The sequence below is a fragment of the Rhinolophus sinicus genome, linkage group LG16 (assembly GCF_036562045.2).
Source record: "Rhinolophus sinicus isolate RSC01 linkage group LG16, ASM3656204v1, whole genome shotgun sequence".
Taxonomy (NCBI): Eukaryota; Metazoa; Chordata; class Mammalia; order Chiroptera; family Rhinolophidae; genus Rhinolophus; species Rhinolophus sinicus.
In genome coordinates, this window is record NC_133765.1 from 23,268,726 (window position 1) to 23,293,747 (window position 25,022).

General features: G+C 49.8%; 1 protein-coding gene across 2 annotated transcripts in view; it reads left to right on the plus strand.

The window, feature by feature from the left end:
• The window catches only part of TPST2 (tyrosylprotein sulfotransferase 2), a 49,657-nt gene that overhangs the window by 19,140 nt on the left and 5,495 nt on the right, over positions 1 to 25,022 (plus strand). Inside the window, exons 2-4 of one of the 2 annotated variants that reach the window (XM_074321225.1) lie at positions 14,832 to 14,902; positions 19,620 to 20,525; positions 23,400 to 23,598. In XM_074321225.1, the coding sequence (XP_074177326.1) occupies positions 19,684 to 20,525; positions 23,400 to 23,598 (1,041 nt within the window). In that variant the 5' untranslated portion in view covers positions 14,832 to 14,902; positions 19,620 to 19,683. The remainder of the gene's footprint in view (positions 1 to 14,831; positions 14,903 to 19,619; positions 20,526 to 23,399; positions 23,599 to 25,022) is intronic. The other variant, XM_019755584.2, reaches the window with a different exon arrangement.

Below are 25,022 nucleotides of genomic sequence, written 5' to 3' on the forward strand. Positions count from 1 at the left end.
TAGATTACCTCTCACCATTTTCTTTATGATGGGGGCATGCATCAAACATGAAAGCCTACATGTCCATCAGGAAGACCTTGGCCAAATGCATGGTGGGCCGTCTGTGCTGGGGATGTTCCAGGGCAATTAAAAGGAGGGAGGGAGATCCACTGGGGTCTTGCAAATCGATGTGTCTTGTCTTCCCTGAGGATGGGGCACCCTCTGAGTGCCGGGGCTCTGTGTGTTTCCTTAACAGATGTGGCCCTGTGCGGGAGCAGGGTCTGGCACACAGTAGGTGCTCAGGCAGTGTGTACTGAATGATGGGATAAATAAGCTGGCATGGAAAGATCTCCGTGATTGAGTGTGGAAGGAGCCAAGCAAGATTCAGAAGGATATGTGAGATCCAGGCCCTCTCAGCCTTAGCGTTACTGCCATTTGGGCCAAATGCTTCTTGTTGGTAGAGGCTGACCTGGGCATTGTCAGATGTTGAGCAACGTCCCTGGCCTCTACCCATCCGATGACCTCCAGGTGCTAGTGTGATATGGCAGCACGTAGATGGAAGGAGCAGAGGATGGGTGTTTGGGAGAGCGGGAAAGAGGCCCTGTGTGATGTCTTTTCAGGTAAGTATTTGGCTGTAACCTCAGAAAGCAGGTGTGGGGGCCTCCTCCCCAAACTGATCAACATTTGTTATTGGTAGAAAAGAGGGACGAGGCCACGATTGGAGATTTTCCTCCAAAGAGACTTAATGAAGCCTTCTCTATTTTTTTTTTTTTTTTAAATATGGAGATTGTACCTGTGGCTTGAGTAATTAAGAAAATTTTAAAAATAGGAATATTACAAGGGCCGCTTCTAGAGTTATGAGGACTTGATGAAAGTATGCACCCGAGTGCTTGGCACATAGTGGGAGCACAGCCAAACGAAAGCATTGTTGTTCTATTGTGTTGCATCCCTCTGGCAGCCCCTAAGCCTACTGAAGCAGTTAAGGCCCTCTTTGCATAAGGGCCAAGTGGAGCTCAGAGAGAGGGAGGGACTTTCCCAAGGTCACACAGCAAAGTAGGAGGAAACCAGTTTTCACAGCCCTAAATAGGGGCCACATCTCCTCTGCCACCCAGTGGCCCCTGCCAGGCACCTGGGTCTCCTGGTCATCACACCTGTGGACTGAGGCCGTGTGAGTTGCTTCAGGACCCCACCTTGTTGATTGTGTGGTGTCAGCAGCCCAGCTGGCATCCAGGGGGTGGGCGAAGCTAGAAGTGGTAGGGGTGTCTCCTGTGGGATTTGTGCTGTATTTTTGCCCAGCAGCATTAGAACTGCCAAGGATGTGGAGTCTGTGATAGAGGACCGTGGCAGAGGCAGTCCCTGTAGGTGGGCACTGGCTGCTACCCCTGTGCAGCTTCAGCATCGTATTGCACCTCTCCTGCTCAAACACCTGCCATGGCTCCCTAGTACCCAAGTCTAAATTGCCTTCCTGTGCCTGCTGGCTTAGCATTCTATTATCATACGAAAGATTCTCCATGACATAGCTAGATTCCAAATACCAATAATAGTGATAGTAATAATAATTAGAGCACCTGCTGTTTGCCAGGCATTCTACTAAGTGCTTTACATGCATTATCTTACTTAATCCTTACAAAAGCCATATAGCATTACTGCAAGTCTGATTATCATTTTCCACATGAGGAGACTGATGCTCACAGAGGTTAAGTGTCTTTTCCAAGGTCACGTAGCCATGGCCCAGCCAGGGTCTGCAGCCTAACTATGGAGTCAGACTTTTAAGCAGGAGGCCAGCCTGCCTAATTTTGTGGGGAGAATGAACCAGCATGATGCCAGCAGAGAGGAGCCCAGGTCTGGGTGTCTGGAGAGCTGGGCCAGGCCCGGCTGCTCCGTGACCTTGCTGTGTGATCTTGGCTAGACTGTCCTCTCTGGACTTGGACCAGGCTTTCTCCAAGGCTACCAGGCTTTCTCCAAGGCTGGTTCTGTATTCTGGGAGTCAAGGTCTCAAAATTACGTAACAAACCTAGATACCACTCTGATTTCATTTTTCTATTCCTTTATTTTGGATCATATCATTGACGTAGATATATATCCACTGTAGAAACGTTAGAGAATTCAGGGGGTAAAAAGGACACATAAATGACGCCCCAGTTAGCCTTTTAGGGTATACCTTTCTGAAGTATTTTTCCAACATAAATATTTACCAGAATAGGATCAGATAACCTATTTATCACCTAACAGGCTATCCCAGATGTCTGTCAGGGTAATGAATCCTTTTTTACAGTCGTATCCAGGTCTGTTACGGGTTGTGCCATGAATATTTAACTAGAATATCTAATGAGATATGATGGTAAATTAATAGCTGGCATTTACTGAAATCTCCCTCCTGCCAAGTCCTAAGCACTTGACTCATCCCTGCAGCCCTCTGAGGCAGGTAGTTCAGCCCCATTTTACAGATGAGGAAACTGAGACCGCTGAAGTTAAGCAAACCCAGGTCTTAGGGTCTGTCCTTCGCAGAGGCAGCCCCTCCCGAGCCCTCCACCTATGGCATTAACCCTTTTGCTGCGATGTTCGGCTATATCCGAATGAATATTTCCATTTACAAGACTTTTCTCTATTTACATGATTTTTTAATGTTTTCCTGTGGCTTGCACTATCAAGGACAAAGATGTTTTGTATGCCATGTTGTGTAACGTTTTGTAATACATGTTTTATGTCAGCAATGCCATTAGATTCTAATTTATCTATACTTAAATCTAATTGATGTCACTTAGTATGTTTTGAGTATTTTCTGCTAAAATTCAATATAATGGTAAATGTATTACCATATAACACAGGTTTAAAATAAAAATTATGTCATTTATATACAAAGCAGCTCAAAATGTTATTTTTAACTGCATAAAATAGTCAAAATATCAACTTTTTATTTTTTGTGGATTTTGACACATTTGGGGGGAAAAAACTTGAAATCGGTTGACTTGGTGAAAGTATTAACCATTGGGCAAGCCTGCCATGTGCCTCACCTCCCGTGTTCTCATGGTGCCCTGTGTCTTTGAGGCAGGCCAGCGGGGTGCTGGCCACGGAAGGAAAGCCAATTAGGAGAAGCCACTGTGGTCTGCAGGTAGCTGAATATGCAGCATTGGCCAAAGAAAGGGTGAGTGTTCCTGCTGGAAACAGCCCCTCCTCCTGGGCAGGAGAGGCACCTGCCTGCAGGAATTTTCCAGAGCCCGTCTGGGGTGAAATCCAGACTGACTTAGCTGGATGGTTTCCCCAAGCTTTAAGAGTATGGGTGGCCAAGGCTTGTCCCTGTGAATTCTGGGGGACCTTGGATACAGTGGTTTCTCTTCCTTAAGAGTGTCCAGGGTGCCAGGCGCCGGGTTACCTGCCGTGGTCACCCTGAGCTGTGGTGCCCTCTCAACAGCCTGTAAAGTAGATTCCATCTTCAGGTGGGGACACTGAGATTCAGAGAGGTTAAGAGTCTCGTCCAAGGTCACCTTCACAGCTTACGTCTCAGAGAGTTGGGCGTGTTGGGGCATCCTGGGCCCCGAGTGTTGGAGAGTTAGCATGCGTCCAGCGCTTCTGTAAACATTTCAGATATATTGTCTTATTCCCTCTCGGCAACCCATGGAGGCGGATGCTGTCATCGTCCTCCTTTCACGGGAGAGAAAACTGACACTTTTTTGTACTTTTGTCAGTGTTAACCATGGACTCCTTTTTCAGGTGAAATCTTACCCAGAGTACCAAGTCAGGTTCTAGCCGTCGAAGTTAGGTGGGGCAGGGGAGGGAGGCAGAGTTGAGCCTGCCCCTGGAAGTCAGCAGTGGGGAAACTGAGTCCTGTAGAGGGAAGAGGCATGTCCTGGTTGCACGGCGCTGTGCAGTGCATTGCAGCTAGGATTGGAACCCACTTTCCATGTCCTGGCCTGGGGAGTACTCTCTGCTCTACCTTTCCAGGCTGACCAGCCCCTCCCTGCCCTCAGAGGTGACTAAACTTTATGTGGAAGGGACGTGCTCTTTGGATAAAGACAGGACTGAGCTGTGCCCACCGCCTCGCAGGACAGCTAGAGGGAAGGCTGGGGTTCCCAGAGGTGGGCTTTTGTACCCCCTGGGGAGCTGTTCATGTGTGTCGTGCTCCCTTAAACCCATAAGGACCCGGCGTGGGATCTTTGAATGGAGGAGCCTGTCACATAACGAGGCAGATGAAGCCAGCTCGATTTTAGACTCGGTGTTTTAGTTAGACCTCAGTGTGAATCCTGGCCTGGCCCCTTCTAGCTATGCGGTGGTGGACAAAGTGCTTAACTTCCCTGAGCCTCTGCTTCCTCATCTGTTAAATGGGACATCATGATGCCTCCCTCCCAGGGCAGCTGGGCGCATCAGCTGGTGCTGTGTTCAGAAGGCCCTTAGCTCCACGCCCGCTGAGCGTGAGCGAGCGTTCACCTGCATCGTTAAGTGACAGTTCACCAAGGACGGTCCTTGTTTCCTCTCAGCAGCCCTGTGAGGAGAGCTCCCTGGATGTCCCATTTAACAGATGAGGAAACCAAGGCCCAGAGAGGCTGAGTGTCTTGCTCAGAGCTGCCCAGCCAGAGAGCAGCAGAAATCAACCCATCTCCGTGGCCCCCTGACCCCTGTCCCCTGCCTTTTTCCTGGCCTTGCTGCCTGTGTTAGTGGGTGCACCTTGACTGTTTGAGGAAAAGGAATGAAGTGACTGGAGAGGCATATACAGCCGGAGCTCAATAAATGCCCCCTGCAAAGCAGAAGTTGCAGTAGAATTTTTCTGGGCAAGTTGAGACAGTATAGTTTCAGAATGAGTGGGGCCTTGTGGGGAACCAGTTTCCACCAGTTGACATGGGTTTCCTTGAGCGGCTCCCAGCAGCCCCTGCTAACCAGGCTGAGGTGACTTCAGGGGCTCCAGAGCTCCCTGACTCCTGGGTGCAGATGTGAGCAGAACCATGTGTTGATTTGTGGTTTGTAAAAACCCAGATTCGGCCTGGTGGGGCCCCAGGCAGCAGGGCTGCGGTTAGGGTGCCTCAGGTACAAAATTGAAGGGAGTGCCAAAAAGCTCAGTAGTCAAGATAAATAATATTTCAATGCAAATTTTAAAATAATCAAAACCAATGGATGAACCTTGAAAACGTTATGCTAAATGAAGGAAACTAGTCCATTGATAGGAAATCGTCTGAAGAGGCAAATACATAGAGACAAAGTAGATTAGTGGTTGCCAGGGGCGGGGATGAGGGTGATAGCTAAGGGTCGAAGGTTTTGGGGGGTGATAAAAACATTGTAAAAGTGATTGTGGTGATGGTGTGAATATACTAAAAACTGCTGAATTGCACACTTTTTTTTTTTTTTTTTTTTTTTTTTTTTAGTTTCAGGTGCACAAAACAATGTAATAGACGTTTATCATTTATATCCCTCACACTGTGTCAACCCCTTTTCCCCATCCCCTACCCCTCTGACATCGCACACAGCCATTACATTTCCACTGTCTTTATTCCTAATGCTGTACTCCACTTCTTGTGACTATATACATATATATATACACTTGTAATTGACATTCATTATTGTTCAGCTTCAGCTTCAGGTGTACAGCGCAGTGATCAGGCATCTACATCTTCCCTGAGGTGGTCTCCCTAATAGGACAAGAGTCCATCGGATACCCTACATAATCTACAAAATTATTGATTACGTTCCCCAAATTGACTTTCGTAACCCCATGGCAATCTTGTGGTTGCTGACTGTGCTTTCTAATCCCCTCATGTTCCCCCTTATTCCCCCCCCATCTAGCAACCCTCATTTTTTCCTCTATGTCTCTGAGATTGTTTCTGATTAGTTCATTCATTTATTCTTTTCTTTAGACTCCGCATATAAATGAGATCATATGGTATTTGTCTTTCTCTGTCTGACATATTTCACTTCACATAATGTTCTCTAGGTCCATCCATGTTGTTGCAAATGGTAAGATTTCTTTCTTCTTTATGGCTGCGTAATACTCCATTGTATAAATGTACCACAGTTTCTTAATCCAGTCGTCTACCGATGGGCATTTCGGTTGTTTCCATGTTTTGGCTATTGTGTATAGTGCTGCAATAAACATAGGGGTGCATAAAGTTTTTTGAATTAGAGTTTTGGATTTCTTCGGATAGATACCTAGGAGTGGAATTGCTGGATCATAAGGTAGTTCCATTTTCAGATTTTTGAGATACCTCCACACTGTTTTCCATAGTGGCTGCACCAATCTGCAATCCCACCAACAGTGCACAAGCGTTCCCTTTTCTCCACATCCACGCCAGCACTTGTTGTTTGTTGATTTATTGATGATAGACATTCTGACTGGGGTGAGGTGGTATCTCATTGTGGTTTTTATTTGCATTTCTCTAATGGTTAGTGAGGTTGAGCATTTTTTCATATGTCTGTTTGCCATCTGTATGTCCTTGTTAGAAAAATGTCTCTTCATGTCCTCTGCCCATTTTTTAATTGGGGTGTTTGTTTTTTGGGAGTTGAGTTGAGTGATTTTTTTTATAAATTTGGGATATTAACCCTTATCGGATATATCATTGGCAAATATCTTTTCCCATTCAGTAGGATCCCTTTTTGTTTTATTGATGGTTTCCTTTGCTGTGAAAAAACGTTAGTTTGATGTAATCCCACATGTTTATTTTTTCTCCTACTTCCCTTGCCTGAGGGGATATATCAGTAAAAATCTTATTCCGGGTAATGTCTGTAAAGTTTCTTCCTATATTTTCTTCTAGGAATTTTATGGTTTCAGATCTTACATTTAAGACTTTAAGCCATTTTGAATTTATTTTTGTATATGGTGTAAGAAGGTGGTCCAGCTTCATTTTTTTGCACGTGTCTGTCCAGGTTTCCCAGCACCCTTTATTGAATAGACTGTCTTTACCCCACTGTAATGAATTGTGCACTTTAAATAGGTGAATTGTATGACATGTAAATTATCTCTCAATAAAGCTATTACCCACAAAAATCTAAATCAATGTAGAAATATCCATGCTGAACAATATATCAAAATTTTAAATGAAGTCAGGATCAGTATTACTGATTTTTCCTTCTGTCTCGGGCCCAGTGTGGCTTGGCAGAGTACCATGTTTTTATCCTCCCTAAAATTTTAATTTTTCGTTCGTCATAGTTTTTTGGGTGTTCATTCAAAAATACTGCATTCAACTATTAATGCTTTTGATGGCTGAATTTGGTGGCACCTCCATAAATGTTGTGCGCATGGAGAAGGCCTCACGTCCTCAGGCTGGTCCTGCCAGGCAGACCTGTTGCTCTCTGTAGGGTGGCGAAGCCCTGTCTGCCACTGCCTCCCTTCCTCCGCCCAGCAGATTCTCTCCATTTGACAGCTGAGGCCCACCCGAGAAAGGCTGTGAGGATAGAGTGGGAGCCTTTCTCCATGTCACCTTCTCCTGTGGCCCACAGCATTTGGCTCCTTTTCGTGTTTCTCCCTTCTCCCTTCCCACCTCCTGTCTTTGAAGTGGCTCCCTGGATTCTCCAGCAGCTCTTACCTGGTCCCTCATCTTCTAAGCTGTCCTACTCCAGAGAGAGCCTGTGTCCCCCGCTCAGACCCCAACCCAACCCGCACTCCCAATTTCCTACCGCCCCAGGATAACCCTAGGCTCCTTACTTAGCAGTCAAGGCCTGGGACAGCCTGGTCCCTGCTGACCTTTTCCCTGCCCTCCTGCCCACTGTTGCTGACTTTGAACTAGCAGATTTGGCGGGGACATACATCTCTCAAATCATTGAAATGTATCAGCCACAGCCACTGGTCTTCCTCACGGTGAAGCGTCCATCTCCCTTAATCCTCTCAGCAGCCTGGCTGGTAAGAATTGTTGGCCCCCACTTGACAGATGAGGAAACCGAGGCCCAGAGAAAGGAGAGGACGCCGCTCGGGGTCTGGAGCACAGGCAGAGCCCACCCAAGCTGGCTGACCATAGGCCCTGGGGCTCTGTCCACCTTTCAGATGGGCTCTCGTCCATCTCTCATCCTCTGCTGTCAGCTGCTTGTTCTGTTGCCCTCGAGGCCATGTGTACAACATCTGGGGCCGAGGTCACTCCACTCCAGTCCCAAATGTCCTCCACTCACTTCTGACTTGAGTGAATATCCACGGTCACGTGCCAGCCTGTGGTGCCAGCATGGGTGGACACCTTGCTGCTTTCATAAGAGTTCTGTTGTTTCCTGCGTTTATGTTTTTTGAACAAAATCAAAACACCCGAACCATGCTCCAAATATGCCATCAAGTTTTTCCTGGTACAAACCCCCGCCACTCTTGTGTTTGATGGTGGAGAGAGGAAATGGGCAGGAAGGGGCCAGAATGGGAGCCCAGGTGCCTGCCAAGGTCCCGGAAGCCACAGTCTGTGGATGGCCCCCAGGGGCTCAGGAATTAGGATAGGGAAATGACATCTTTATTGGCCCAATTTAACACTTCCTCCAGGTGTCAGGGTAGGTGACAAATCGTGGCAGGCGAGCCCTGGTCACTAAGAGAAACCACATATATCTTTATATCCCGTTTCACTTGCCATGCATCTCTCTTCTCATCACTACAGGCAAAGGGCCGTCATTATGAGGCCTGCCCCTCATCTTGTCATTTATTGTGCTAATCAAGGAGCATGTGGGTTACGACCTCGCAGCAGTTTTTTCATCAGTGTTCTTAGCCAGGTTTTACTATAGTTGGTATCCTTTTAATCCTCTGTATTTTATTCTGTATAAAAACACTCTTCTGGGAAAGAGCCCGTAGATTTCACCAGCTGGCCGAAACGGTCCCTGGCTCAAAAAAGGTTGAAGACTTAATTAGACCCAGGTTCAAGTGTTGACGCTGTCCTGCACCTGTGAGCGTGGGCAGCCACCTCCCCTGTCTTGTTTCTTATTTGTGCCCTGGTCAGAGGGGAGCTTTCTCCCTCATGGTTGTTTTGGGAGGTCAGCAGTGGTGTCCGTCTGTCTGTCCACTAGGTGTGTGCCTGGACCACTCCAGCGTTCCGCGGTCGGTGCTCCCACAGGCCCCTGCACATGCCCCTCATGACGTCCATCCCTTTCTTAGTGGCTTGCCTGCCTCTCCTGTGTCTGCTGCTGTGGCACTCCTTAAAGGCAGACCTGTTTGTCCTAAGAAATAATCGTACCTGTGAGTAATCGTCGCTAATGTCATGAGCTCACCCCTGTGCCAGCCTCACGCCGCCTGGCCAGGTGCTGTTTGCACCCTTATTCTGCAGGTGAGGCAAATGAGGCGCAGAGAGGAGAAGTCTCTGGGTCAAAGTCACACAGCTGATGCGTGGCCGAGCCCACGTTGTAGGGGGGCCTGTCCAACTTTTGACCCCCCCACACGCTATGAGCGTTGCGTTCCTCTTGCCTGGTGTGGGTGGGTGCCCAGGAAATAGTCCTCAAATGCTGAACTCAGTGCCCTCAGCAGCATTTCGTAGAGCAGGAGGAAGGGACCACACTTGGTCATGCAGATCCCTGGGCCCCATCTCATAACTTGCAAATTGGAATCTGTGGGGGCAGGAGCCAGGGCTGTGTCTTTTAACAATTTCAGGAGATTCTGATGCCCTGGGAAGTTTGAGACCATGCTAAAGGGAAGAAATTGGGATGGTAACAGAGCTCTGTCTGAGTGCTGTATATCCGTTCATTTATTTAATCCTCACTGCTGCTATTAGCATCCCCATTTCACAGATGAGGAAACCAAGGCCCAGAGAAGTTAGGTAACACCTTCCTCTCCCTTCTCCCCCCCTCCCCCCCAGGGCTTTATTGCTACTGCATTTTCACGAAAGTAAGACCTAACCGGAAAATAAGTCCTAGCATGATTTCTCAGGATGACATCCCCTGACCATAAGCCCTAATGTGTTTTTTGGAGCAAAAAGTAATGTAAGACCCGGTCTTATTTTCGGGGAAACACGGTACTGGTCAGTAGAACCAGGGCTTCAAGCCGGGTGTGTAGACTCCTAGTCCAGCGCTTATTCTCCCATGTCTGGCAGCTTCTCTGCAGAGGAATGGAGACAGGGGTGGGTGTGTGTGTGTGTGTGTGTGTGTGTGTGTGTGTGCGCGCGCGCGGGAGGGAGGGAGGGAGGGAGAGAGAGAGAGAGAGAGAGAGAGAGAGAAAGAGAGAGAGAGAGAGAGAGACAGACGAAGCCCTGGCCCCCAGAAGGTCACTCTGGGCCCCTCCTGTTTGTATTGTTTACCAGGTGGGGGCCCCATTTTCCCAAGCAGGAAGCCTGGAGACCAGGGCCCAGAGTCGGACAAATAGCTTTCCCATCTGTGTATTGGACAGGGTGGGGATTTGGGGGCCAGGGTGCTTAAGAGCTTGGGTTCTAGCAGTGGGGACCTACGTTCCAGTTCAGACTCAACCAGATACCAGCTGTGTGACCTCGGACCAAGCACTTCCCCTGAGCCTCAGCTTCCCCTTCTGTCAGATGGGCTAATAATAGTACCTGCCTTCTAGGGTTGTTAGAGGCAAACCGTACAGAAAAGTGCCAGGTGCGTACGAGTCTCTTTCCTTAAGTCTTTACTTGATGCCAGATGATTCTGTGTGCACGCGTATGCTTCGTTTTTTTAAAACTATTTGCTTTCCCAAGTTTTTTATTTTTCTCTCACCCACCAAAGACTGGCTATGAGTCCTACTGGCCCTTCCGAGAAGGGGCCCAGAACCAAACTACACACTGGTTTCACAGCCGCTCACTGCATTTGCTTTCCTTGGGCTTGCCCAAGTTCCGAGGATACCGTCTTTTCATGCTGCAGGCCAGGAGGTTGGCAGGCTAGCTCTCCGCCTGATTTTGTAAGTAGTCTTTCCTGGAACACAGCCAGGCGCATTCCCGCATCTGTTGCCTAGGGCTGCTGTCCTGCTGCAAAGGCTGAGTGCAGTACCTGCACGAGACCACTGACCAAAGAACCAAAGTCATTGGCTTTCTGGCCATGCACAGACGTAGTGTGCCGACCCACCTCCCCAGGCCACTTGTTTCTCAGGTTATATGTCCCTTTCAGTCTCGGTCCCTGTGCTGTGATGACAGTGGTCATAATATTCAGTACTGGCATTTTTACAGGTTGACCTCAGGCCAAGCCTGATGGAAGTTTTGGAGTTCCCCATGACTCTTTCCTCCAGGTGTTAGTCCCATTTCTCAGATGAGAACACTGAGACTCAGAGAGCCACCCCAGAGTGACTCAGGACATCCAGACTCTGAGTGGGGGAGCCAAGATGTGACCCCCAGCCTCATCATTTCCCACTCCCAGCTTGTGCCTAACCATGCTGAACTGGGCCAAATGGGAGGTGGGGAAGCATGGGGTGGGGGTGGGGGCCCTGCCTTGATCATTTTAGGTAAAAAATGCAAAGCAAGTCAGGAAAGAGAGCTCCTAGATCCAGGAGCATGAGCTATGGAGAGAGAGGGAGAAAGGCTCCAATTTTCCTCCTGGCTCCCGTGCTTACCATGTGTGCGGCCTTGAGCAGGTGACCCCACCTCTCTGAGCCCGGTAAATGGATGGTTGATAATGGAGGGTGAAGTGGGATAATAGGTGGGGGTGAGAGGAGAAAATTCAGTGATGTCTGCAGAGTCCCTGAGCTCAGAACCTCACACACAATAGTGCGTAATAAGCCCGAGCTCATTTTTGAGGCAGTGTGCCAGCCTGCCTTCTCTGCGTCCCTCTTAAACCACTCCACACACTCTTGTGCTTAAGCCATGTACAGAACCTCGGAATAATTATTTTTCTCTTCCCCTCGCCCCGTGGAATCTAGCAGGCTTTTCTTGGCTGGTTTCCTGCCAGAGTGGGTCAGAGGTCCCTGGTCCCCAGAGGTCCTGCCAGAGAGAGACTTGGTCTCCCAGTTCAGCACGGGAGGGTTGGGGGTAGGGACAGTGTTAGGGCCAGAGGGGTAGTTGGTAGCTATGGCGATGGAATGTTTGGAAGCTGGTTCCCACGAGGAGGGCTTGCAGGGCTGATGGCTGAGCTCGGGAATATGGGAACTGGGCACCCCTCCAAGGCCACTCTGTAAGTGCAGTGACCCGCCACGTTACCTGGCAGTGTGTGCTCCAGCCCCCCTCCCCTGTCTTGGGAACCTCTTGATCGGCTGAGCTTGGAGAAATGCTCAGAAAGTTCAAATGCTTTTGAACCCAAATCAGTGTGGTCTCATTGTAAATATCACCTCTTTCTATGACACCCACCCCCCCACCCCCACCCCCTGCCAGGGCATGGTTCCCCCTCCCACCAGGGGCATTTCCTTCCAAGTATCTGTCACAGGTGTAATTACTGTCTCACATGCTGATTTCCTTGCTCCCCACTAGAATGTCAGCTCCATGAGGGTGGGGCCTCTGTGCTGCCCCTGGTGTGCTCAGTGCCTGGCACATAATAGGTGCTCAATAAACATTTGTGGAATGAATGAATCTGGGTCTAAAGGGATCTCAAAGATTGAACAGCCCTTTCCCCCCTCCCCTCCCTTCCAGTGGTCACTCAGGGCAGCCCATGGGTCAATGGAAAGAGCTAGCAAAGCCCCCTCCCATCCTCTCCTGCTGCCCCCATTTTATGAGCTGCCATGATGCAATGCACAGCATGTCATCTTGGGCACAGAGCCAGATTTGGAAACTGGCTTTTCCTCTCACTAGTTGTGGGGTTTCTGCTAAACACTTCAGCTCTCAGAGCTTTGATCTCCTCACCTATCAGGTGGGGATAAAAACCCCCATCTTAAAAGTTTCTACTGAGGCTGGAATTAGAAAATGTAAGCCAACATGTAAATAGCACACACTGTGTGCCGGGCACTGATCTAACTTATTTACACCTCCCAGAGCCTCTACGAGGCAAGTTCCTGGTTCACAGTGGCCACAGTGGCCCTGGTTTCAGGGGCCCAGGGGCCATATGTGCAGCTCCTGTGAGGCATTGTTATTCCCTTTTTACAGGTAAGGAAACTGAGGCTCAGAGACAGTAAGTGACTTGCCAAGGGCACACAGCCAGTGGCTGGTGGAGCCGGGATTTGAGCCCGAACAGTCTGCCCCCCTACTGTGCCTGCCACATAATTTTTAAAAATACTGGTCATTTTATATTATAGAGAAAGTATTTATATTACATAGAAAGTATTATGTAGAAAGACAGTATGACAGCACCATGAAAGTATGTTTTTCAGAGCAAAATATTATCACTTACCATCAGAACACCACCCCTGGTGGCATTTTGAGCCTGTTTCCTTCTTGTCCTTTTTTTTTTTTTTTTTTTTTTAAACCTGTGGTTTGTTTTGTTTGCTGGTTGCTTTGATTGATTTGGTGTTCGCTTTTTGGCAAAGTCATGCTCACCTGGCACCCACCCACATGACTTTTATCATTCCATACACTGGAGAACCAGGGCCCTCGCCGTGGGGGGCTGTTGTGAGGATAAAATGACACAGGGCTTGGAAAGCCCTTGGCCTGGTGTTAAATACACCGTGGTACATAATAAACGTGGCCGCTCCTCCTGTAATAAAAGGGGGGCTCTTTGACCCCCATCCCCATGCCTCTCATTCATCTTCTAAGTCCTCGCTGTCCGACAGAACTTTGTGTAAATGATGGGACTGGAGTCTGCAAATGTTTCCTATCAATGGCCAGAGAGTAAATATTTCCGGTTTTGTGCAGCGTACAGGGGTGTTGTTGTTGCTGCTTCTCTTTCTTCCCTCCTCTCCCCCTCCTCTTCCTCCTCTTCTTTCCCTTTAAAAAAAAAGAAAGGTAAAAGCCACTCTCAGGCCAGACAGAAAAACAGGCCCAGGGGTAGATTTGGCCCCTGGGCCACCGTTTGCCCAGCCTATTCTAGATTGGCACTGTGCAGTAGTCGCTGCCGGGCACGTGACATGTGGCCAGTGCAAATGAGGAGCTGAATTTTACATTTTATTTAATTTTACTTTAAATTTAAATACACAGGTATTTAAATGAGTGGTGAGTGCTCCCACTTTGGACACGGAGTTCGAAGTGACTGAAGGCTCTGACAGCCCTGTCCCTTCTCCCTGCAAGGCTGAGCTCTCTGGCATTTCAGGGGCTGCTCAAGGGCAGCTGGGCCGGAGCCATCTCGCCCCTGCAAGTGCCTGGTCCCTAATTGTTCTTACTTGTTCCAAGACGCAGGCCTCCCATCATTGGCCATCCATGTCCCAGAAGTGCCAGGCCTGTGTATTCTGTAGCTTGGAGGTGGGGCAGGGAGGGAGCTGGTTGCTGTGGTGACACCTGAGAACCCTTCACCATCTGGGTTTAGATGTACTAATTGGGCTGGTCTTTCAAGGATTTAAAAAACTGCATAGAAGTGAGCAGTCAGAGTAGGAAGAGAGAGAGGACCAGGAAATGCTGTAACAGCCTCCACCCAGCTTATTTTCATCACGGTACGAATAAAATAATAGCCGAGATTTTTGAGTACTTGCTATTATCTTGTCGAAACCTCCCAATAGCCCCTTTTACAGAATGGGAAAACTGAGGCTCAGTGGAGTGACAGACCATGTAGTCAGCGGGTTGTCCAACTCCAGAACTGTTCTTAACCACTCTGCCTCTTGAAATGGGACAGAGAGGAAGGAAGTTGACTCTCAGACTCAACATGTGATTCTGTGAAATGATTTCCCCTCGTGGGCCTCAAGTGGCCCATCAGTGAAATGGGTTATCAGAGATGCAGGGGCTCGATGAGGCAGCTGTGCCTTAGCTCAGATTCTCAGGTCACACCTCTCTGCCTGAGAAGTGAGCCGGTTCATTCCTTATAGGACCAGGTGAATTCAGACCCCACCTGTGACATCTTAGGCTGAGATGGTCTCCCCCGCCCTGCAGCTTGTCCCCCAGAGTACTTCTCCCCCATATCACTGTTGGGTGCCTCAGAGAGCCTCTGCCCATCTGAGTGTGCCCAGCCCCTCTCCATAGCACCCACCCGTCTCCTCTGCTCTGCAGGAGTCAGCCAGTAGACAGCCTTGGCAAGTGGCCACTAGGGCTGGAGCCCCGGGATCAGACTGCCCAGGGAGGTAAGTGCCGCCCAAAGACCCAGCTTCCCAGCTCCTCCTGAGACAGCCCTGGGCACAGCCAGCTGCCCTCACTGGGCCACTGAGCACCCCCACCGCCCACGTGCAGTGTTCTCTCTGTTAGAAATCTGGTGCTAGACAAAGCTGATGCCAGCAGCAGGGAGAGGCCAGGCTTCTGCTTGTCCACGTCTCTTAGGAAGCTGGTTCTCCTGGTCATCGGATAGAGAAAGCGGAGTCCTAGAGTGGGCAGGGTCTTATCCAGCATCCTTGAGAAGATTCAAAGCCAGAATCCAAACCCTCCGCATCCCATTTCACCAGTGCTCGTGCTTCTGGGGTGCTCACGCACAAGTTCCCTGAACCTCCTAATAGCTCCCAGAGCAAAGGTTAGTATCATCCCTTTTTATTTTTGGAGGAAAAGCAGAAGCTTCAGGATGATGAAGTCCCTTGTCCAGGACATCAAGTGGCAGAGGCGGGATTTGAATCTGGGGCTGTAGGGCTCCAAGTCTGAGGTTCTTACCCATCCTCCTCACTGCCAGGATGTGGGGACATCTCCCTTGACGGGGTCCCACGGGGTGGTGAGGTGGAGGGCAGGCCCAGGTTCCTGAGCTGGGCCCTCTGGCCCCTTCTGGAGTGGCACTGGGTTCCTGGCTCTGGCTGGCCAGGGAGCTAGCTGCCTTCTGCTTTATAGGTTGCCAGCTGCTTTCTCTCTGCCGAGTCTCCCTGCTTTTGCTTCTCAGTCTACCCTCCAGGTCTTTGCTGCCTTCTGCTCATGTCTGACCTGCCTGCTCTGAGCTGTTGTCTTCTGGTGGCAGACATGGGCCTCTTGCTGGGGCCTGTCCAAGGACAGTGAACAGCCTCAGCCTGGTCCCTCTGGCCGTGAGACATGGCACAAGTTGCTTCGTATCTTTGAGCTGCTAGAGTAAGGGATTCCTACCCCAGAAGTAGGAGGGGATCCCATTACAGGACGCATGGGAAAAGCTTTAGCGGAGTATGTGCTCAATAGATACAGAAACACAACACTCAGGTGTTTTGTTTTAAAGTGCCGTTGCCAATTGAATGAACAGTAGTGAGCAAAACTGGTGAGTTGATAACATGTTCCTTATTCTGTCGAATCTCTTCTTCCAGGCCTTGCCCCGTGGCCTTGAGTATCCAAATCACTTCCAACCCGAACAACCTTGAGAGTCCCCTCCTATCCGCAGTTTCACTTTTCACAGTTTCGGTTACCTGTGGTCAACTGGGGTCCAAAAATATTAAATAGAAAGTTCCAGAAATACACAATTCATAAGTTTTAAACTGTGCGCCATTTTGACTAGTATGATGAAATCTCTCCCTGTCCCACTTGGGACGTGAGCCATCCCTTCGTCTGGCACCTCCACCCTGTATGTGCTCCCCACCTGTTAGTCCCTTAGTAACCCCCCAGGTTATCAGATCAGCCATCACAGTATCACAATACTTGTGTTCATGTAACCCTTATTTTACTTAGTAATGGACCCAAAGTGCAAAAGTTGTTTAAACTTTTATCACAGGTATGTATGTGTAGGAAAAAACATAGTATTCATAGGGTTTGGTACTATCCGCAGTTTCAGGCATCCACTGGGGGAGGCGGGTCTTAGAATGTATCTCCCATGGATAAGGGGGGGGCTGCTGTATACACACGCATGCATGCACACAGTGACGTGCATACTATACCTTTCCTTTCTGGAAAGAACTTTCCCACCTTACCCCCTTTCCTCTGTTTCTCTGCATTCCTCCGTCGCCATCTGTTCCCCCTAAAGCTCCATCCTCTCTCTCCCCACTAAGTGTCAGGAAGAAAGAGTGATTATGCTAATTCAAACTAAAGTGTGATTGACAGTCCACCAGGGGCTTTGGCCCTGAAATACTAACCATCAGCAGAATTCTGTCTCAGGACTAAGTGGAGAATTTCAGTGAGCTACCTGATGAAATAGAGGGGGCCCGCCCTTGGGGAGATTTCGGAGCGGCTGCCTGTCCTGCCCAGACTCCTTCCCCTCTGAAAGTAGCCCTGGAATTAGAGTTCCTCATCCCACATCCTGAATTCAGGGCCAAATCCTGAATGCAGACCTGTGAACCCCCAACATTGTCTGCAGCGAGTTTCTGGGGAGAGGGTCTCCAGCTGTTTTCCACTGCTCAGTGGCCCCAGGAGGAGACTCATCTTTGCCAGCTGTTTCTAGAACCCTCCCCGTGACCTTTGAGGTCAGTGGACCCATCTCTCTTTGCAGCTGAGGAAACTGTGGTTTAGATGGAGGAAGTGACTCTCCCAAAGACACATGACCAGGAAATGCCAGGGCTTCTCAGTAGTTTCGACCCCAGGCCCAAGACTGTGTGTTGCCTTGGCTTTGGTGTTTATTTTCCACTTGCTGTGGACTGAGGGCCCCACGCAGCCCAGGCCCTTATGGGGGTTTGGTCCAGCTACACACCAGGTCCTTGGATGGTTTGGGCTGAACCTCATGCACAAAGAGGAGGGCTGTGTCCCTATTCACTCCAGACCTTTCACCGGTCCCCAGGCTGCTGGCAGCTCCTGTCATATGGGTTATCGCCTAGCCTTTGCACTGGCTGTTCCCTTTGCAAGGAACACCGTTCTCTCCTCTTCTTGGCCCTTCAAAACTTCACCTATCCACTGTAAAGAACTCAAGCACGAGAGCTGCCTCCAACAGGAAGCCTTCACCCCCTCCCAGGTGTGGGTCCATGGTGTATGCGGACTTGGGGGGCTTAGCTCCATAGCCCAACTCCCGACACACCGTAGGTACTCATTAAATGTTAGAATAAATAAATAACCAATAATTGTGGTAGAAACCACTAATGTCCTTTCGAATGCACCCTACACCCTGGGTGCATTCTTAAGTTCTTAAGGGGGTTGTTTAATGTTCATGATTAACCTTCGATGTTGGCACTCTTAGACCCATTTTGCAGATGAGGCTCAGAGAAGTGAAGTCTTGCCCAGGCTACACAGTCACACGGGAAGTGGCAGAGTTGGGATTCGAACCCAGGCCTGCCTGACTTCCTGAAGGCCCAGAGACCTCAAGCCCTCACTTTGATTCTGGAATGAGATGAGAGAGGAAACGAAGTCTGAGAAGTAGAGCAGAGGCAGAGGGCTGGGGTGGTCAGAGGCTGCCTGAGTGTCCATGCAGTATCTGAGTCTGCAGTCTGCATCTTCTTTATTGGACATTGGTTGTAAACTTGAATGGCCTTCAGGGTAAACTGGGGAGGAGAACAGATCTGTTATTCGAGGTGTCCTGAGAAGGGGGGTGGCTGTGCTGGGTGGGCCCTACTTCTCAAAGAAGCCCTCCTGAAAAATGGCTATTGAAGATGGATCTTTATTAGCAATGCCTGGGAAGGGTGAGAAGCCGAGGCTCGGGGTCACAAGTCATGTCCTAAGTCACCCCCCCATTCCCATGACACCCCCACAGTCCCAGTGTCCCTGAGTCTCCCCAGGACACCAGCAAGAATTTCCAGACTGACCTTCCCACCTCCACTCTCTCTCCCGCAGGCTCTCTCCCCAGGGGCTGCCCTTAGAGTCAGTCTACCCCTGTCCTCCTGCCTGGCAGCTGCCCCCCACACCCCCCTTTCCTTCCCTCTAGTCCCAGCAGCCTCCTCTCAGGTTCTTGAATATACCCTCTCCCATCTTGGGATCTTCGCACTCTCTGTTCCCTCTGCCTGGAGCACCCTTCTCCCCCATCTTCACATGGCCAGTTCCTTATCTAGGTCTTGGCTTGGATGTCACCTCCTCTGAGAGGCCATCCCTACCTGACCTCCCTCCTCCACCCCCTACTTGGTCCCTCTCACAGTGTCCAGCTCATTTCTTTGTAGGTTGTTAACCATGATCTGGCCGTAACGTGGGCCATTGGCACCCCCACTAGGACATAAGCTCCTTGAGACCAGAGGCCTGGCTACCTCGTGTCGCCAGCCCTGAGCACAGTGCCTGGCACCTTTTCATGTTTCATAAGTATTTGGTGAATGAAGATGGAATGTATGGATGAGGATTCTAGAAGAAGCCCAGACCAGAATAGTCTGCACCTTCTTCTGAAAAGCATCTCCTGCAAGTGCAGTGTGATCATTCAGAGGAGATGCCGGAGCCAGCTGGCCTAGGTCCGAACCTTGGACCCTGGTTTGGCTGCTTCCCAGCTGGGTGCCTGCGAGCAACCTCTCTGTGCCTCAGTTTCTTCCTCTCTCCTCACTGATCGTTTCATAGCACTCTGTGCCAGGCGCTGCACATTCCACCAAGACACATTGCATAAATATTTATTGAGCACCTACTAGGTGCCAGACACTGGGGAGACAGCCATGAACAAAACAGGCAAAAGCCCTTTCCTTGTGAAATGATGTGCTGTTGGAGTCCGACGTTCTAGTGCATTATTATTTTCCACATTTTGATAGTCAGTGTAAAAATAATTACTACCCTTTCTATTGATCAGATGAGGAAACTGAGGCATTGAGTGGTTAAGGAACAGGGCAAGGTCCCACAGCTAGGAAATGGGGGGAAGGGATTTGAACCCAGGCGGTCGGGCTCCAGCATCCTTTGGGGTGATGACAGCACCCCCCTACGGTGGCTGGAGGATCTGGTGAGTGAGGTGCCCCGCTTGGTGAGCGTTGTGTTCTGCCAACTGTCCCCGTCCTCACATTTCCTGTCATTGAGGTCTGTACGGTAAAGGGCCCGCCGCTCACAGGCCTCCCTCACCACGTGTGTCCCCCTTTGTCTCCCCAGATGTGAGCTCCATGGGCCTCCCGCTGACCTGTCGCTGAAGCAGGCCCCCCACCCCAGGCCCAGCATGCGCCTGTCGGTGAGGAGGGCGCTGCTGGCCGCTGGCTGCGCCCTGGTCCTGGTGCTGGCCGTCCAGCTGGGCCAGCAGGTGCTGCAGTGCCGGGCGCTGCTGGAAGGCCCGCGGAGCCCGCGGCGGGCCATGCGGCCAGAGCAGGAGGAGCTGGTGATGATGGGCACGGACCACGTGGAGTACCGCTACGGCAAGGCCATGCCGCTCATCTTCGTGGGCGGCGTGCCCCGCAGCGGCACCACGCTGATGCGCGCCATGCTGGACGCCCACCCGGAAGTGCGCTGCGGCGAGGAGACCCGCATCATCCCCCGCGTGCTGGCCATGCGCCAGGCCTGGTCCAAGTCCGGCCGCGAGAAGCTGCGGCTGGACGAGGCGGGCGTGACCGACGAGGTGCTGGACGCCGCCATGCAGGCCTTCATCCTGGAGGTGATCGCCAAGCACGGAGAGCCGGCCCGCGTGCTCTGCAACAAGGACCCCTTCACACTCAAGTCCTCGGTCTACTTGTCGCGCCTGTTCCCCAACTCCAAGTTCCTGCTGATGGTGCGGGACGGCCGCGCCTCGGTGCACTCCATGATCACGCGCAAGGTCACCATCGCGGGCTTCGACCTCAGCAGCTACCGCGACTGCCTCACCAAGTGGAACAAGGCCATCGAGGTGATGTACGCCCAGTGCATGGAGGTCGGCAAGGACAAGTGCCTGCCCGTGTACTACGAGCAGCTGGTGTTGCACCCTAGACGCTCCCTCAAGCTCATCCTCGACTTCCTGGGCATTGCCTGGAGCGATGCCGTCCTACATCACGAGGACCTCATTGGCAAGCCGGGTGGCGTTTCCCTGTCCAAGTGAGTGGAGCCCCCCGACGCTCCACCCAGACCCCTAGTCCTGGCGTCAGAGGCAGTCAGTGGGAAGACGGGCTCCACCTGTCCAAGCTCTGTGGCCTTGGGCCAGTCACTATGCCTCTCTGAGCCTCAGCGGCCTCTGTTGTAATGGAGAACATCTGGGAAGGGGAATGGTTAGGAGCGGAGCCTTGAACCGGATCTCCCAACTGGTAGCTCTGTGGCATTGAGCAAGTCACTGTACCTCTGAGAGGCTCAGCTTCATGATCTGAAAAAAAGTAGGACAGGCTTCTCTTTTCTGGCAGAATCAGCAAGCTTCAAACGTGCTTTGCAGTAAGAGTGTTGTGGGTAAAGATTAGGAACCCAGATTCTGGAACCAGTCTGTCTGGATTCGAATCCCACCTCTGCCACTTCCCAGCTGTGTGACCTTGAGCAAGTGATTTAACCTCTGTGCCTCCATTTCCTCATCTGTATACAATCTAGCTAGCTTATAGATCTAGCATATCACAGATGGATACCTGTGAGCCTCAACTAGGGTGGTACCTGTTAGGGGCTACTATTACTGTTACTCTTGTTAGTGTCGATACTGCTTTTATTGGTATGCCCATCATCCTCACCGTCACCACCATTTACTGAGTACCTGCTATGTGGCAAGCACTGAGTTAAGCCCCCAACGAACATTATTCCTTTAACCCCCACAGCAACCTGAAGACATTGTAGGAACTTATCCCCGTTTTACAGGTGAAGAAACTGAATCTCAGAGAGAAGTTACTGGTCTTAGGCCACACAGGTAGCAAAGTGTGGTGCCGGGATTTGAGCCCAGGGGTGTTAGACTTCAGAGCATGTGCTCTCAAACTCTCTGTGTCCCAAACTCTCTGTGTCCGGATCCCTCCTCCCACCCTCCTTCTGTCCCTTGTTTTCTGCCTTCTTCCTTTCAGGACGCCATCCCTCTCCTGAGACACAGAGCCCTCGAACAGTGCAGAATCGAAGTGTGCCATCTCCTTGTTTCCATCCTGATCCGGCTGGAGCATCCCAGAGAGTCCAGTGAAAGGATGGTCCTTTCCAGGACATGCCTCCCTGTTTCTTTCATGGCTGGTCCCTGCCAGGCTCCATCCCCAACAGCTCCTGAGTGGAGCTGGGGCCTTACAGCAGCCCTCCCCATGGCAGTGACGTGCCCAAATGTTGCCTACCCTAGCTGGTTGGTGCTGGAGCTGCCGTTTTATAAATTCTCATGACAAGACATCAGATTACCGAAGGAACACATCTATAGTGTAGGAAATTGGGTAAATGCACAAAACAAGAAAGGAAAACAACCTAGAATCCCACGATCCAGATTTTGATATATAGCGAGCTGGTCCCCTGTGGGGGTGTATTAACAAAATCAGAGCCCTACTGGACACGTTCCTCTGGAATCTTCTTTTCACTTTGTATTTGGGGCCACTTGCCTATGACCCCCCGGCACGTCTCTGCGATGTCATTTTGGATGGCCGAGTAATAATCCACTCTACAGATTCTATTTAATATTCTGTTACATGTTCTATTTAATGCTCCCTGGTTTTGAGCACGTTGGTTATTTCTAGTTTTATTGACTCACGTCAAGCATTGCTCACATTCATGTTTGGGGATGTGTCTTACGTTATTTCTGTCCCATAAAGTCCTGGAAATACAAGGGTTGTGGCAAAGGCCAAGTACATATTTGAGATTTTTGACATATTGGCTAGAGTTGAGATTTAAATCCAGGTCTGTAGACTCTAAATCCACACTCTTCCCACGATCCACACCCTTTCACCCTCCCTAGTTCTCATTCCCGGTCCTGTCTCCCTTTTGCTACATTTTTTTGTTTCGGTTCTTCTTCTCCAAGTTATCTCTTAGTTGGGATGGAAGCATCTAGAAATAGACCCTCCGTCCCAGAAATTCCCCACCCGCCATTCTGCAGGACCCCTGAACCATCACTGGAAGGAACTTCCTGATTCAGGTGGCTGGGTAAGCCTATTATAGGGGAGAGTAAGGAAGCCCGTGTAAGATGAGGTTGTGCCACTGTAACAGCAAAAAGTTGGAAAACAACCTAATTGTCCATCTTTAGGGGAATGGAAAAATAAGCTATGGAGGAGTGCTACACAGCTGGAAAAAAGAATGAGGTGTTGAGTAGGGGAAAAAAAGTTACTAATGCATCTAGCATATAATTTGTGTTTTAGAAACTGCAGACAAAACCATAGATTTTCTGTGTGTGTGTGAGAGAGAGAGAGGGAGAGGGAAAGAGAAAGCTAATACTTACTGAGACCTTACCATGTACCATATACTTTTCTATTATTAAAATTTACTCCCCAGAACAGCCCAGTGAGGTAGATACTATCATTATTTCCCTTTATAGAGAAGGAAACTGAGGCTCAGAGAGGTGTAGTAACTCTCTCAAAGCCACACAGCCAGTGTCAGTACAGCTGGCATTTGAACCTGGACAGTCTGGCTCCTGAGTCTGCGCTTAGCCACTCTACTATTTAAAGCATAGAAAAAGGATTGAAAGGATGTGCTCCAAAATGCCAAGACTGAGTCCCTGTAGAACAAAATATCCACCTTAGTCACATAAGTAATAAGTTATTTCTAAAAAGTCAGAGACATCAGAGAAGCAGAATTTAAGCATCAGCGGTGTGCACTGCCTAGTACTTTCCTTCTGACTTCCCACCACATACTCTTATCCCCATTGTACAGAGGCGGTATGATGAGGCCAAGTGACTCCCCCAGTCTCACAGTTGATGGGGGCAGAGCTGACTGGGGGTCAGGTCCCCCCAACCGTTCCTGCTGCCCCAGAGTGAATGAGCAGGGACCCACCCAGGCACCATCTGGGTCTGCGGAGGGTCCGTCCAGCTTGTCCTCTCTCCCCAGGATCGAGCGATCCACAGACCAGGTCATCAAGCCTGTGAACCTGGAAGCGCTCTCCAAGTGGACTGGTCACATCCCTGGGGACGTCGTGAGGGACATGGCCCAGATTGCCCCCATGCTGGCTCGGCTCGGCTATGACCCCTATGCAAACCCACCCAACTACGGCAACCCCGACCCCATCGTTATCAACAACACACACCGGGTGAGTGCACGTGCGCACGTGGGGCTACGCTCTTGGGCGGTGACAGGGGTGCAAGCTCCCGCTATCTGAGAAAACAGTGTCTTGAATCCTAAGCGCTGTTTCGTTTCTATCTTATGGATCTGGTGAATCATATGACTGCTTGTATTTCCATTTTTGCCTGGGCCACCAGGAAGCGCAAAATCAACTGTCTCTATATAGCATCTAACAGCAGGCCCATTGGTGCACTAATACCGTTTTATTTATGCTCTTATTTACCCTTCTCTCCCCCTCCCTCCCGTTTCTCTGGCTGTTTGTTTGCTTAGAAAGCACTTCAAGTCTATGTTGAGGTTGGGTATAAATAAACTTTTGCCCCCATAAGATTTAATGTTGATTTCTCAGACAAATATGAGTTATGGGCAGTTTAAATTACTTTTTAAGTTTTAAGTTTTTCTTAAGGCCAAGAGAAGCAACTTTGACAATATGTTTTGAAAGCGTATAAGTAGGCTAATTCTGGGTAAAAGAAGCATTCACAGGTTCATAATCTTATTTACATGTTGCTTTCACAGCTTCTAGCTTATTTGGGGTGCTGTGTTCTGAATTCCTTAGAGGCACCAAGTTAGTGAAAATATTTGAAAAGGGGACCCAGGCCCAAGGGAGAGCCCTCGTAGTTCTTAGATCATTAAGACCCAAAGTCTTCATTTAAGGTAAGCTCAGCATTTTAATCACGTGCTGATATTAGGAAGTAAGCAGTTGAATCACAAAGAGAGAAAGAAAGTCATTCGACTCTCAAGTCTCCTTTAGTCCTTCGTTTGACTCGAGGAGAAAGACTCCATTTGGTGCTGACAAGCCTTTCACACCTCCCCTGACAATGTGTAAGCTCTCTTTTTCACAGAATTTATAAACGCTGAGCTCTGGGGGCGCTGCCCTTGTGATTGAGTTGTAAGCCCCTCTGGGGGTCTCATTACTTCCTCTTCCCGGTGACATGACTCGATTTTGCAAACTCGCGTTTCTGGAAATCCTCAGAGATCCAATGTAGATCCCCAGACCACAACAACCGTGTGGACGCTGGCAACCTGGATGCAGTTTATTTTCATTATAAATATTATCCATTAATGTTTATTATTATTTAACAATTGTTATTCTTTAAACTGCACTTATGTGTTTTATATACTTTTCTGTGTATGTGTTATGTTTCACAATAAAAAGTCAATGAACTGGATTAAAAAGAAGTAATCTTGAAATGATCTTGAACTCCAGCTCCCATGTGCTTCTCAGAAGCAGCAGTGGGGGCAGGATGAGGACCGCAGCCCCCCCAGGCAGTGCTCTCCTTTCCCCACGTTCTCAGCCAGGGGCCCAGCAGCAACTCCGCTGCCTTTACAAGGCAGATGCCCCTGGCTTGCCCCAGAATGTGGTTCGTCAGAAGCCCCTGGAGGAAAGCCTTGACC